At 55.4% G+C, this 15,676-nt stretch overlaps 1 protein-coding gene across 2 annotated transcripts in view; it reads right to left on the bottom strand.

The window, feature by feature from the left end:
* Nucleotides 1–361: 361 nt before the first annotated feature.
* Nucleotides 362–15,676, bottom strand: part of SMCO4 (single-pass membrane protein with coiled-coil domains 4) — a 61,273-nt gene continuing 45,958 nt past the window's right edge. For both annotated transcript variants that reach the window (XM_040631000.1, XM_040630999.1), the window contains exon 3: nucleotides 362–1,095. In XM_040631000.1, coding sequence (XP_040486934.1) covers nucleotides 833–1,012 — 180 coding nt within the window. In that variant the 5' untranslated portion in view covers nucleotides 1,013–1,095 and the 3' untranslated portion in view covers nucleotides 362–832. The remainder of the gene's footprint in view (nucleotides 1,096–15,676) is intronic.

Raw genomic sequence — 15,676 nt, 5'->3', positions numbered from 1 at the left:
GAACCGAGTCTGACCTTTCCCTCCAGGACCACTTTCCTATTGCTGTTTCTAACTGGTGTAAAAAGCACTTGCAGTCATACTCCAATTAGAACTCTTCCTTCGCTCAAACAGACCAATTAATGCACCCTGTCTGCCCCCTCTCAAGAGTCTCTCAATCTTCAGCTGATCCAGACAAAAAGCACAAGCCATCCTGGAATTGATTCAAGCAGGGAACGGAGGGGAGGTGGAGAAGGTGGGGGAGGGGGGACAGAAAAGGGACACCGCCTCCTGGAGAGGGTGCCCCGCAGACACACAGCACCTCCCTGCGCTTCCCTCAGGGCAAGGCCACCTCCTGGCAAAGCAAGATAAACATCCAGTTTAAGGCTATTATCTCCTTTATTCAAAAAATAAATATTTCACTTTTGAGTCGACATATTTCAAATCACATTAAGCACAGAGAAGAAATACAGTCCCTTTGGAAATCGTGAACACATGTAGGCAAAGAGTCATGTTCTAAACAATGGGGATGGGGCGAGCACTGATTCCAAGCGATTCATGACCCATTCCTCCGCTCACCAGGTGGGGCGACATATCGATTTCAGGAGCGAGAAAGAAACACACACACACGCTGCTTTGAAGTCTGGAAGGCACATGAAGTGGACCATAAGGTGTATGGCACATTCACTGATAAAACGTTCCCTATTCCCTCCCAGGGAAATTGGAGAAACTTTAATCAAGTCAAAGACCAGAGAAGACAGGGTGCTCCAGCTTAGAGCTCAGCATCAGGAAAATCTCTGAATACGAAAGCCATTTCTCTTTTGCTTTCCCCCTCCCGGGCCTCGGCTCCCCACGCTCACTCGGTGATGGTGGGGCGCGTGGCCACGTACACGAACACCACGATCAGGAGCACGACCACGGCCAGCGTGGGCAGCACCACTGTGGTGATCTGCTGCCGGGCCTCCTGCATGGCCTGCTTCCGCTCCTTCTTGTCCTTGGACGTCTCCTTCTTGGGCTTGCCTTTGAGCTGCCGCATCTTCCCCGGGAGATGCTGGAGGGCGCGTCCGGAGAGGGTTTGGAAGGAAGGGCCACACTCCTCTGGTCAAGGCGCCGAACCTCCTGGGGAGAGAACGACGATTAAAAATGAACAGAAGGAAAGGGAAAAGAAACTACAAAGTGAAAGGCAACTGCTATCCTGCAGCTCAGAAGACAAGGGGGCAACAATAGGGCTCATGGGACAGACGTCAGCCCCTCTACGTAGGGGTGTGGGGGTGAGCTGGATGTACCCTGGGGACCCAGGCCCGTCAGTGAATGGGGAGTGGGTTTCTGGCCTGTTCACTTAGGGCCTCTATGCACGTGTGACATGGAAAGCCTGGAAAGCACGTGATCGCCACTGAGGAGAGGGGGCACATCGCTCCTAGCTGAGGCTCCCCCTCCCCAGCCAAGTTTTAGGGGCGAGCTTCAGGCCACCTGCGGACTCCACGCACATGACGCCATCCTGTCCAAGCCCCGGGCCTCATCGCAGGCCAGCGCAGCCTCCCTGCAGCTGGAGAGGGCCCAGACGCACGGGCTTCTCCGTCTGGGCACTGGTCCACCCGTCCATCACACCTTCCTGAGCACCTACTGTGTGCCGGGCACTGCTCGAGGGGCTGAGGACTCCATCCCACCCTCACGGCACCCACAGTCCGGGGGTGCCCCGGGGGTTGCAGCCAGAGTGGATATCCGGGTCAGACAGACAACAGAGACCAGCTGAGCCTGCGGTCCTGCTGCTCACTCGTAGTAGGATTCTCATATATTCTGTGCCCCGAGGAGGTGCTCAGGTGGCAAAGCCGTGCTGTCAAGGGCCTGGGAACAAACTGCAAACCCACTGACAACTTTAGAGCAACAACTCCTGACAAGTCGGATTCTTTGCTTTAAGCAACAGCAATCCTTTGGCTGATTATGAGATTGCGAAGGTGTCTGGCACCTCTCAGAGTCCCCAGAAAAGCCGTAGGGGAGGACCAGGCTCAGGAAATGAGCAGGACAAGGGAGCCGGTGCGGCCCTAACCAGAGGCCAACTCAGACCACGTCACCACTCGGACACTGCCACTGGAGCAGGAGGTGCTGAGGTCACCGCCACTGTCCTGGAGACTAGGTGTCACTGCTGTCACCATCCAGGATGGACTGTCGGCGCCCGGCTTCTCTGCGCCGCCAGCTCCCGTGTGCGTCAGACTTGCCAAGCCAAGGCCTAGTGTGCCCCCAGCCCAGCCTGGGGTCTCTAGAGTAGGTGGAGTGGTTTCTAAACACGGCCGTGAGGTGGAGGCTGGGTACTGGACAGAAAGACATCTGTCCATCGTGGTATCCTGGGACAAGTGTGGAGTTAAATGCTCTCGGGGGGTAGCACCTGCTAATACTCCTCCGACAAAGAGACTTTTGTAACACGATCTTGTGTGTGCAGTTCGGTCCCAGGGCAGTGGGTGGCCTGTCACCACGCTGACGAGGAAGACGGCATTTACACCTAAGTGACCATGTTTAATGGCAGAATCTGGAACGTGGATTCTGAGACAGAAGAGACCTAACTGTTGGCAGAGGAATCCTCATCGACCACTCCTCTCATCGCATATGGACCCTGGGATTTTTGTCTGATTACCCACGTCAGGCAGAGTTTCTTAGGGTGCAAGATGACTCATTTTCGTGCATTGGGATGGCATAAGGCCTACCAAAAGCAAATATTAAAGTTCAGGGCAGCCCTATTTTGGCAAGTGTACAATTTCCATTAGGCTTTTAAAAATACTCACTAGTACTCTCTTAACACCTGACAGGTGTAGGAATCCCTGGCTTTACCAGTTCTCCTTTTCCAGTCTTCCCCAGAACATTCAGATGGACCTGGCATCACACCAGGACGTACCACTGACTGGCTGAACGGGTATAGGCGAGTCCCTCAGCCTCACTGGGCCTCACTGTCATAGCTCAACAACCAGAGCAGCTTCTGTCACAGAGGCTGACCGTGAGGGTCGGAAAAGGCACACGTCCACCATGCTCCGGCCACCCACAGGGGCGCAGGCAGGCCGCGGAGCCAGGCAGAGCCGGCTCCTCTCCCCACAGCTCACCTGCCTGCCGCCCTGGGCGGCCTCACCCAACTTCTCTAGGTCCCGGCTACCCCCGGGAGGGGCTAAGGATGGCGGTGTAGCCCTCACAGGACCGTGGTGAGGACAAGACGAGAGCCTGTAACATGGCGTGTGGCGTGGAGAAGGCACGCTATGCCTGTGAGCTGATGCTACTGGGACTCACCCCGACAGCCTGTAAGTCGGATGCGACAGGCCTAACATCCCCATCTGAGATGTGCGGAGACCAAGGAGCAAGAGAAAAAATGTCCTGCCACTGGTCACCCAGTTTGTAAACAGCTTCCTCAGGGGCTTCTAAGACAGCAGTGGGCAGCATCCCCTGTCAGCTACGAAACCGCAGTCCCTCCCTGCCTGACACGGCCTCACAAAATTGTTTAAAAAGGGACAAGCCATTAGCAGCCCTCTGGTTTGCAGCTATTCCCCTGTGGAGTTAATGGCCTGTCTGGTCTGTGAGAACTGGAGGACCCGCTGGTGCGGCTCACGGGACCCCTCTCGGGACCGGCCGCGGGCAGGCAGCTCCGGGAGCCCAGAGTTAACAAGGGCCCCGGCTGCTCTGCTTAGCAGCGCAGACCCTGCCTTGGTCCCGCTCCTTTAGCGGCTGTCTGCACCCTCCCACGTTAGCATTCAAAGGCAGCGTTCTCAGTTGACCAGCTCTTGACATCTGTGAGATGCATTCAGAAGTTCCTGGAGACTTAGAAAGAAAGCCTCAAATTGCTGGGGACAGTACAGGTCTGGTCAGGATTTTAAGGACAAACACGTGGTTCTGAATTCTGGGCTCTCCGTTAGGCTACAGCGGGCAGCCTTCCTGCTTTCACTCACCTATGCTGTGGGCCTCAAACCACAGCCCACGCTCTCCCTGGGGCCCAAGAATCGGGGAAAACATCTCTGTGATGACACCGGAGGAGAGGGAAGGGGGCCAGCAGGGATAAAAGTGGGGTAGAACAGCAGAAGTGGGAGGAACTGGGAGGAGAGTGGCCGATGGACCTGGAGGGGGCAGCAGAGGCCAGGTCATCAGGGCGGGGGGTGGAGGGGGTGCTCATGGGCCATGGTAAGGAGCCATGTTCTTATCCCAAGAGCAGCAGGAGGCCCTGAAGGGTTTCACGCAGGGAGGTGTGGGCTTTAAAAAGCTCCGTCTGGCTGACTGTGAACAGCAGGGCCTGGGGGAATGAAAAGGGGGGCTCTTGGAGCCGGCCAGGGTGGGAGGGCGATGGTTCTGCCTGGGAGAGGGAGTGGTGACAGGGAGGAGGGTGGAGTCGGGGCATACTTTGGGGGCACAAGTGACAGGCCCTACTTACGGATTGGACGCGGCCTGAGAGGGAAAGGGGGGGAAATCACAGGTGAACCTACAGTTTGGAGACTGAGCAACTGGCTGGCTGGTGATCCTGCCTCACGAGCTGAGGGAGAAGGGGCTGGGGAAGGGGTGGATTCGAGAAAGAGCAGTAAGTGCTCTGTTCACACCTATCCATGCGCGAGGGTGCCTGTTGGACATCACCATGGAAATAGCAAGGAGGCGGCTGGAGCACTGAGTCAGCAGCTCGGTCTGGGCTGCAGACCTGTACTGGGAAGTCACCAGCTGTTGGGACAAAGTGAGCTCACTAAAGGCAAGGTAGACGGAGAAAAGGCCCAGCCTGGGCCCCCGGAGCACTGGACAGCCAGAGGGCAGGTAGGGGACGAGCAAGCCAAGAAGCCTGGGAACAGGAGGCAAGTGAAGGGGGGAAACAGAATAGAAAGTTCTGGGGGCCACGAGAGCCAAGAGGGGCCCTGCTTTAAAACACTCCCAAGAGCTGAAGTGAAGACAGAGAAGCCTCTGCTGCCTGTGGCAACATGAAGATGGGACACGAGTGCCTTCACAGGAGCGGGAGGCGAGGGTTCAGTCTGGAGCGACTGCAAGCATCGTCCACAAACAGTTGCTCATCTGAGGAGAGAGAAGCCTGCGCCGGAATATGCCAATGAACACTCTGCTTCCTTCACTGACAAAGTTTTGCCAGGAAAAAGTCGGCGGGACCAAATCAGGCGTGGTGCACAGCTGCTGATCTCTGGCGTAAGCTCCCGAATCCTGGCCGCCTCGGGATAACTGGGTCCCCCGCCGCACCCTGACCAGCACGAGCCCGGACGAGGGGCCTGGGGCGCAGGAACTGGAGGGCTCCGGCCGGACGGGAGGAAGGCAGGTGCTGAACACGCGGGCAGCACCTGTGCGGGCGAGCTGAGGGCACAGAAGGACCGCTCTGCCCTTGACGGACGCGAAGGCGCAACTTCGAATCCAACGGGAGGCGGGCAGGGAAGACGGGGACGGGAGGAGGCAGGTCGGCGCTGTGTGGGAGGAATAGGAGGCCTGGACTTCCGCCGTGAAACAGGAGAGGGCTCGGCGTGGAGTCTGAGGAGCAGCGAGGTAGGCTTGAGGAAAGAGCGGGCATGAAGTACCCGTCCTGTCGGGTGGGAAAGCAAGCTTCGCAGGGAAGCCATCAGCCCTTCTGGCTAAAGTTCGTAGAGGCTTCACATCCAGGCCCTGCCTCCGTCTGGGCCATCTGAGGCCCAGCTCGCCACACGCTCCGGCCTCCGCTCCCTGGACCAGCGAGGCGGCCTGCGGGGCGAGGGCTGGCTCAGCCAGGCTCAGCCAGGACCTCTGAAATGGTGGCTTGCCTCAGAAAACTGAGCCGGATCAATGAGCCTCTGTTTCAGAAATCTGTGCTAAGGAACATTAAGGGACACTGACGTTGGACAATCACACAGAGGTAGCCACCTGGGGAGCCATCGGAGTCCCTGTGCAGAGACACCAGGGAAAGCCGGGTGGGGGAGAGCAGACGGGGGATGAGGGCACTGCTCTCCTGTCCTTCTGGTGGAGTCCCTGCGCAGCCCGGCGTACAGGGCCCTGGGCCTGCCAGCACACGGACATGTTTCTAGCTTCTGGTGGTCGATACCTCTTTTACCCTGAGCTGGCTCCCCGGGATCTCTAGCTTCCGGTGAAAAGACCCCTGGCTACGGAACTGCTCCAGTTTCAGCCAGGACGCACCCAAAGCCCTGCCTCTGTCACAGAATCAGAGGGGGCAGAGTTCGAAGTCAATCCCGCGTCTGTGTGACTCCGAAGCCGGAACGGTCGCCGCCCACCCGTGCCTCACCGCCCCCATCTCCCTGACCCGTTCCCCACTTCGGGGCCACATCACTGCTTACCAGCCCCTCACAGAGAGGAAATGGAAGACGAAGCTCACGCCGTGCGGTCTGGCTTCTTCCCAGCAAGCTGCGCAGGCAGGAAGGAGAAGCCACCAGCACCGTTCCAGCCTTACAACTGTGACTGCCACCTGGTCCCCCCGCCGCCTCCAGCTCCCCTAACCCGGGAAACGGAAGACTTCACAAACACTTGAGTCCCACCCGATTCTAATGAAACTCCACCTGCTCTGCCCCCTCCCCCACCAGTGCCCGTCCATGGCAACTGGTCAGCACTGCAACATTCCAACTGGTGCCCAGCGTGTGTGGGCAGGAGGCAGGGAGGCAGACAGCAAGGCGTGGGGACACAGCTTTTTGTACAGAATCGTTTCGAGTTTATGATTTTTCTCTGATCTAGCCTTCCAGTGTTTTATGTATATACACATATGTACACATACATATACTTGTGTAGATACGTGCTTATGAAGTTCTTAATTGGTATTTTTCCAGGTTAGAGCTCATAATGTACATCCAGTGTTGAACCCTAATAGAGAAACCGCCAGGAGCAGAGGTAAGAACCAGGGGAAACCAGGTCTGAGCCTCAGCTCGGCCACGTCCAGTCACACAGCCGCGGGCAAGGTACTGAACCTCTCGTGCCCTGACTTTCCTCCTCTGTAAAACGGGGTAAGGAAACCTGCTTTGTAGAAGTGTGGAAAAAATTAGGAAGGATGTATTATCTGAAGTACCCGTACATTAACGGGTGGTGCTGGATGCTCAGTAAACGGCGGAGATAACCTGCTCTCCAGGGAGGTCCGTCCCGGGGAGACGCACACAAAGGGAGGAACCACCAGGGAATTCTGTGGGCTGTTTTTGTTTCTGTACCGTATAACCTGTGCATGATGGAATAGCCCAGTTTTTTCTCTCTTGCCTGCTGAAACTACCAGTCACCAATCTGGGGGTGGGCAGGTGGGTTCAAGGGTCTGATGGGAGAAGGCTGGTTCGGGTCGAGGGAAGATTCAAGATTACACAGACCACCGCCAAGTCTCATATTCCAGAACTGCTAACCCTTCATTGCTCAAGGTAGCAGGCGGTCACCATGAGCCCTGCGTGGCTCCAGTATTAGAAATGCAGTTGTGGTCCAAATGGGGCTGTATACGGGTGTAAAATACACACCAGACTTTGACGACTTAGTACCAAAAGAAATAATGTAGAATGTGTCATTTAAATTTTTATGCTGATCCATGTTGAAATGAGACTTTAATAATATATCAAAATATAGTATTTCAATAATGAATTCTCATTCATGTTGAAATGACAATACTATTAATTTCACCTGTTTTCCATTTACTGTTTTAGTGTGGCTACTAGGAAAACCGTATCTCCATGAGTGGCTCACATCACACTGTTCCTGGATTGTGCTGTGCCCGCCCCATACAATCAGGAGCACCACGGTCTGCGCTCTGAGGAGCTCCCACCCTTTGCCCGCATACCTCCGTGCCCCTGCCAACACAGCCCCTCTGCAGGAGGCCCTCTCCCCCTGCACTGTCGCCTGCCTGGTGCGCTCGCTGTCATCCTTGGTCAGCCCCTGTGTGCAACCAGCAGCAGCCTCCCTGGACTGAAGGCTCCCTCCTCGGCGCTGTCTAAGCACTTGGTTTACGCCCCTCCTGCAGCAGTGACCAGGGGCCAGGAACCAGCGGGGGCTCTGATGTCCCCACTGCGCTGTATCTTGCTAGTAAAAATATTCCCCTTGGTTGGCATGGTGCCTCTCACATAACAGGTGCTCAGCAAACACCTGCTGGATTAAATATCACAGCTCCAACAGTCTAACAAGTGGTTCATCTTCCATACTAACCACAGAGTTAGAGCAGAAAATTCTACAGCGCGGTAGAAAACGTTATAGTAGAAAAGAATAAAGTAGCTAGCTGCCACTTCTAAATGCTCAGTTCATTCTTAACACAGTCTTCAAGATTGGTATTCTTTACCCCCATCTTACACGAGACACTGAGCTTCAGGAGAGCATGGTGACTTGCCCAAGACCAAATACTATCAGGGAACCAGCGCAGTCTCAACCCCAGTGTAAAATCCATAAATAAGCACTCGTTAAGTATTTAAGGAATGAATAGAATGAGGATTTGAACTCAGACCTCATTCCAAAGCCCACGCATCCTCTTGGTGTGACCCCACGACATCTCCCAGGGACCCCACAACGAAGACCAGCAGCTATGACTTCCTGAAGACTCTGTCCGGCTACCACACTAGAGCTGTCTACAAACACACAGAGCTCACGTGGGCTGTAATCCCATCCTGCAGACGAGGGAGGTGGGGCTTCAAGAAGGCCCTGGTAGCAAGTCAGCCGTGCAGCTGGATTCACCTAGCTCTAGCTGGCTCAAGAACTGGGCTCCTCCTACTCCACCCAGCCGCCCCCGGTTGGCCGACAGGCCCCAGAAGCACAGGGGCAGATGGGAGGCAGACTCAAAAGTCCACACCTGTTCCTGCCCATCTGCTCTGGAGGCCGAGGACTCAGGGAGGGTGTGCGAGAGGGAGCGCAGGCCCTCTGGGCTTGTCTCACTTGGCAGCAGATAAAGCCTGTTTCCTACAGCCAGAATTGTCCTAATTCCCGAAAAGCCTCACCGCATGCCCGCCCTAGGCTGGGACGCGGACCTGGGTTCAAGGATGCACCATATCCTGCCAGAATTTTCCCCGTGGGCCAGGCTGCTTGATGTCCCCGTCTTCACTGCTGTTTTCACCTGATGTCACAGGCTGCTGGAGGGATGCCCGCCGACGACAGTGCGACCTGGCTCAGTGACAGTGTTAAGCAGCTGCAAACTCTGTCTACAGCGCCCCTACATCCCCGCACAATCAAGGCGAGTACGGAAGCCAGGCCCCGGCGGTGGCTCCCCACGGGAGACCGCTCCCCTGGAAGACCGCCCACCTAGTTTCCCTGCTGGGCATCTTTTCTCAGGTGCCACGGCTCTCCTGTCTTTGGAAAAGGCAGTTTCAGGTGCTCATGAAGAAAATGGTTGCATTTTTCTCCTCCTTGAAAACCAAGCATCCCAACGAATGAACAACATGTCTGAAGGGTGTATGGGGGGGGGGATGTCTACCACCCCTTCTCACAGCTGCGTCATTACCCTAACAGGAAGTACTAGAAGGGCTGAACTGCTTCGTGCCCCGCGCTAGGAGACTGGGGAAGCTGCCCTGGGTTCAGGGAAACATAAATTGCGTGCTTGAGAGCAGCGGCTCTGTGGTTCATCGAGTGTGCCTGCCTCATTTTATGTCCCTGGTATTTAGCCATAATGGGCCTGTGATCACTTCACTCCAGTCTGCCGCAGAGAGTGGGGGCAGGGGGTGGGCAGGCTGCCAGGAGAATTGTGCAAGATAGGACTCCTGACACCCGCTAAGCACCTGCTGATAACATAAGCGCCTTCCCCGGGAGCACAGACATGAACCCACAGTGACAGCCACAGGCACATGGGCTCCAGCCGCCCCCCACTGGCCCCCCAGCTGCTGACGGGCCACAGAGGCTGGGGGAGCTTTCCACCTGATGGCCAGCAGGGGGGGGGGTCAGAGCTACTGACAGACAGAAGTCAGCGGACACACACACACACGCACACGCACGGAGTTCTCTCACCGAGGGCAGAAGGAAGAAGAAAGTAGGTAATCTGGTGGAGGCAGTACCGGCTGCTCCTGAATAAAAACCCAAGAAGGCGAAAGAGCCTTCGGGAGGTTGCTGAATAACAGACATGAAAAGCTATGGTTCTCGCTAAATTAGCTAAGCACCATTCCTCTGGCACACTGGGGTTTACATGTGCCTGCCTGCGCGTTACCCTTTTCATCCCCGCGGTAACTGTGCACGTTACATGTTTTGGTCCTTATTGAACAAGAAGGCGGAGCACACGGAGCAGTTAAACTCATGTCAAGGTTTCCATCCTTGTCCTGGCACTTTTAGGGTCTGTGGCCCTGGGCAAATAACTCTCAGCTTCCAATTCTTCTATCTAGAAACTAGAGATAAAAGTACCTGTCATTCAAATATGTTTTAAGGACCTACTGTGTGTCAGGGGATAGAATGAGGATACAGCTATGAACGAGACAGGCAGAATGCTGCCTCTGGGTAGTTTTTGAGGACACGGAGAGACAGGCAACCAAGAGATGAACAGAATTGTGTCAGATGATGCGATGTGTTGTAGAGAACAGAAAGGGGAGGGGTGGTACAGAGGCGGCACATCGAGAGTAACCATCAAGGAAGGCTTCCTGAGAAAGTGACTTTGGACCAGAGACTCTAGGAAGAGAGGAAGTGACCTGTGCACATTCTTCGGAAGACCTTCCAGACAGGGCAGAGCATGTGCAAAGGCCCGAGGGCAGCCCCCACCCCAGAGGCAGCGCAGCGGCCGGCACAGCTAGGGAAGGCAGAAGGGAACACACAGAGGTGAGGCCAGAGAGGGCAAGGGTGAGATGGGGGCCACCGGAGGGCTCGGCCTGTATTTAAAAAGAGCACCAAGGGGCGCCTGGGTGGCACAGCGGTTAAAAAGAGCACCGTTGGACAACTGGCTGCAGGGGGTCAGGGCTGAGGCAAGGACGCTGGTGAAGATGCGTGGAAGATGGACATCATTCAGGTGAGACGCGGTGGCATGGTCCAGGGAAGGGGCAGATGTGGTGAAAAGTGGTCAGATCCTGAGTGCACTTTGAAGGCAGAGCCAGCACGATTTACCAGCAGACCAGAACTGGAGTGTGAAAAAAGAAAACGGACTAAGGCCTGAGTATGGGGAAGAACAGAGGGGCCGTTTAGGCGTGTGGGGAAGAGGCCAGGCAGGCTGAGTGGGGGTGTGGGAAGCTGGGACGCATCGAGGCGGAGACTCTAGCAGAGCCAACGAGCAGGCAGCAGGAGGCAGGAGCCTGGTCGGGGGTGCGAGCGGGCTGGAGGCTGGAACGTGGGGCTGTTGGTGCTGAAAGCCACGAGGCTGGTGAGTGAGGGCAGACAGGGATGGAGCCCTGGGGCGATGTAATCCTTAGATCCGGGAGGACAGAAGAGGAACCAGCAAGACAGACTGAAAACGAGTGAAAGGAGGAAGACCAGGAAGAGTAAGGTGTCCCGGGAGGCAAGCGCAGAAAGGGCTTTAAGATTTGTTCACAAGCAGGTTTTGGGGGAGAGGTGAGGAGGGGGCAGTGTTATGAGTAGGTCCCAGAGAGGAAGGGGGTAGGGGGGATGGAGACCACCAGTAGGCAACTCTTCTCAGGGAAGGGCTCGGAGGCCGAGTGTCTGCACTGCAATCCCAGCCCTGGGACCTCGGGCAAGGTGCTCAATTTTCCCAGGCCTCCAATTTCTCATCTGAGAAATGGGGATAAAAATCATACCTAATGAACTGATGAGAATAAGGTCTGGTACGTACTTACATACTACAGACGGGTAGCAGCAGCATCCTTAGATTATAAAAAGAGGGTCAGAATGAGGGGCTATGAGGACAAGAGTTTTGCTCTGTGTGTTAGGTAGTTAAGGCAGTTTCAGAATGTTTATATCATAGGGGGAAGTGCACCAGGACAAGGAAAGAAAAAGAACTGATGAAGCACCCCTGGGGGAACACAGAAGGTTCTGGGCCACCAGCAGGTTGGCCCTGCACCAGGGCCACCAGTGCGGTGCTGGGAGCAGGCCTAAGTTCTCATGCGACCGCCACTGGCTGTGCATGAACAGGGAAGAAGGCCATCAGCTTAGGACGCAGGAAGGAGGAGGAGCTGTCAGACATCTGAAGAGCCAGAAACCACGAAATAGTTGTCCCAAGGGGCACAGATGCAGCTGAGGACTATCGTGTGACCGCAGCAGCATGCGGCGCACCTGCAGCCACAGGTCACAGATCTTGAAGTGAGGAGAGTCAGAGGGCGCCAACGGAGCAGGTGCAGGTGTGGGGGACCAGGGGTGGAGGACGTTAGACTAAACCAGGCTGGGGGTCTTGTCAGGCCAGTGTGACCAAGTGAGAGAAGGACGTGAAGACTGCATGGGATTACCAAAGCAAGGTGCTTGGCATAGGCCCTGGCACCCCAAACACCACTATTGCTCAAGGGGCTTACATGCCCTGCCCGGGGTGTCCTCCTCCTACCACGACCGCCTCCCCTCTGCCCCGAACACACACAGAGCTCAGGTCCTGAAAGCCCTGCTGATGCTCCACTCTGCTCCATCTTCGGAGCCGTGTCCCTCTTCTCGGTTCAAGTTACAGTCACGTTTCCAAGGACAACATGTGACAAGAGGAGACCTCGCCTGCTGGACTCTGGGAGAGCGGAGACACCCATGTGCATGCAGGTCGGTCCCCGCATGCTCCTCCCAAGAACCAGTGACAGAGGAGGCTCTTCCAGCCTAGAGGAAATAGTGCCCTTCCAGGACCTGCCCTGCGACCAGGCGAAGCTCTCGAGGTGCTCAACCAGCAGCTCTTCCCGCCGCACACGAGGAGGACAGAGAGGAAGCAGGGCCTTTGATGGATCTTGTTATTTAACTGTGGACAGCCTACTGTCCTCCTTTAATGAGGAGTCAGAGAGAAATTCACAGCGACCAGCAACTTGGTTTCAAACCAGTTGACCTGAAACAAATCCAACCACAGAAAGGACAAAAAAAAACAACTCAAGAGAAAAGAAGTAATTTGAAATTCCTGCAGGAGGGTTGAGACAATGGCTTTTGAGATGCACAGAAAGCCACGGAGTGCACACCACACAGCCCAAGACCAAAGTTCTATAAGGGAATACGGCAGCTTACGACTGACGAGCAACGATCTGGTTCCACGTCTTTAGAAAAATGCCCACTGCGATCCACTCACTTCCCAATCAGTTCATCGGCTGTGACCCACAGCCGATGAACACTGGACTGAGAAGACCTCCCCGCAGTGAGGGCCGCTAAAAGGTTAAATCACGTTTCCCAAGGGAGTTGTGCCAGCATGGGGTCCAGAGGTCCCTCTGTCACAGAGAACCGAAGCTGCCGGCGGAACATTCCTGGTCAGCTGTGCTCTGGCCGGCAGAACCTGAACGGCTGGCAGAAGACTCCTACTTTTGGAGGAGGGAGCTCTCTATCTCTGGGGGAAACCAAGAGACGAATGGCTGGGACTCAGAAATCAGATGGAAGAGATGGACCCGGGTTCCGCTAGGACGAGTCTTCTCCACCTCGATGAGTCACAGGCTGCTGGGGAATGAAAGGGAAGCAGCGAGCCCTGTCTGTGCAAGCGCCCGGAAAGGCTGCTGCTCCTCCGAGGCTGTCACTCCCTCAGTGGCAGCTCCAAACCCGTAGGTTCCCCCACTTCATCTGCTACTCGATTAGGTGCCGGAAGACAGCAGGTATTAAAGGAAGCATCGCTAATTCAGCACTTTGTTAATGACAGCTCCACTCTGTGACAGCTCAAGACTAAAGCAAGGTTGGGGGGAAATTCAGGAACACATGCAGGCCAGCCAGTTGTATGCACTGGTGTTTTGCTGTTGTCTTTTTTTTTTTTTTTTTTTTAAGCAGTGCTTTGCTAACTTGTCCATCTCAAATATGGCAGATGTGAGTGAACATTCGTCCCTGGAGGCCAGGTCTGGGGCAGAGCCACTGCAATAATAAGATTTCATTTGTCTCCTCTTTTATCTAAAATGTCAGCAATCGTCTATCACGTTGGCCCCACAATGTGCATGGCACCGTGATAAAAGCCTGCTGTGGCTGTCACTGAATGCTGACTGTGTCCCCATGCGGGAGGCTCTACTGTGTCACAGGCTTCCAGCTGAGAGGCAAGAACTGAGGTCTGGGGCAGTTATGTCCCTTGCCCTGGACCCCAAAGCAAGTAAGTGGTGGGACAGATTCAAACCCAGATGGTCTGGTTCCAGAGCCCTGCTCTTACCCACTAAGCGATGTTGAATTCTACTCCAACACATATCCATATTGGTTTCAATATCCTTTTTCTTTCTTTCAAGATCTATATACTTATTTTGGGCGGGGGGAAGGGGCAGAGGGAGAGAATATCCAAGCAGACTGCCACTGAGCACAGAGCCTGACGCGTGGCTTGATCTCATGACCCATGAAATCAGAACCTGAGCAAAAACCAAGAGTCGGACACTTAACCGACTGAGCCACTCAGGCACCCGTCAATATTCTTTAAGTGTTATTTTCCCCACATCTTTGGGTAAAATGTGACCCCAAGGAAGATGCCCCACAGGCCCCCCAGGGCTCTGCCCGCATGCTGGCATGCTCTGGAGCACCCCAGGAATACAGCACCACAACCTGCTAAAACCCATCCGCTGTCCTCTCGCTCCTACGGCCAGGCGTGAGCTAACCGACGGCCCTCGGCGCGCTGCGGTCTTCATGTTCCGGTAGACAGGAGCCTCATCAACAACCAAGATATCAGGAGCACTGGTTGTTGATGGCATCTATAAAATGAAAAACTCATCTCTAAGCTAAATTACAGCAAGTTAATTACAGAGCCTGGCTGATGGCAGACACACGGAGAGAGAGTGAGGTACTGACTGAATTTTCAAGTGCAAACAGCAACCACAACCACATGCGCCCAAGACTGCCCGTCTGCGCCTTCCTCAAGGAAAGAAAACCGGGGGCCCGCCCCATCAAGAGTCGGCACCCCTGCAGAGCGGTGGGGCGCTGGGGACGGGCTAATCACACGCAGAGTCACCCCCCCACCAATTCTCATTCGCACACTTACTAAGCACCCACCACAGGCCGGGCACCGGCTACACGTGGTGAGTGTGCAGCCCGGCCACCGATCCCCCAATACAAGGCCACCTGCACGTGCCGGGCAAGGTCTTGGCAGTGTGGGTGGAGCGAGGAGCAAAACGAAGCCCCTGCTCTGACAGAAGCACGTTCTAGTGGCAGGAGACGGACAGGAGCCAAAGACACGGTGTGTCAGGGAGTGAAGTGCTGTGCAGAAGACAAAGCGGCACAAGGTGACAGAGTCGGGACATGCTATAACTCGGGGAGCACTACAAGGGACCGCGTCTGAGCAGACAGCAGGGGCCTGGAGGGAAAGTGCAGCCCGCACAACAAGGGAGGAGGGGGCTGGGCAGGGAACCGGGAGGGCGGAGGCCTGGCGGCAGGAGCCTACCTGGAAGGTGTGCGGACCGGCCCCACGGGAGCACGCCCCTGATGTCCTGATGTCCGCAAGTGAAAGCAAGGGCGGAGGGGTGAGAAGATCAATCCAGGAAGGACTCTACACACCCACCGGGAATGTCTCAAAGCCTATTATTTGTGCACCACTGCAGGCCTTGATTGCTGCTGCCCAAATTCAAATACTCTGCAAAAGGCAGCCCATACACTAAGCAGCTATCAAATATTTACACAGCGGCTGTCAGGTTCTCTGGAGTCTCCAGGAGAGTCAATCTGGGGGAAGGGGAGGGAGAATGACCCCATCGGACAGCAGCCTTGGGCTGCCGAAGTTGTTTGTCACTAACAAAGTGCTAAATATTTGATCTTTAGTTTAAATGCCACCTTTTCCTGCTGAACC

Source organism: Ursus maritimus, unplaced genomic scaffold, assembly GCF_017311325.1.
Source record: "Ursus maritimus isolate PB19 unplaced genomic scaffold, ASM1731132v1 scaffold_16, whole genome shotgun sequence".
In the NCBI taxonomy this organism is placed as follows: Eukaryota; Metazoa; Chordata; class Mammalia; order Carnivora; family Ursidae; genus Ursus; species Ursus maritimus.
Note: the sequence above shows the minus strand (reverse complement) of the source record. Positions and strands in the feature narration are given on the sequence as shown.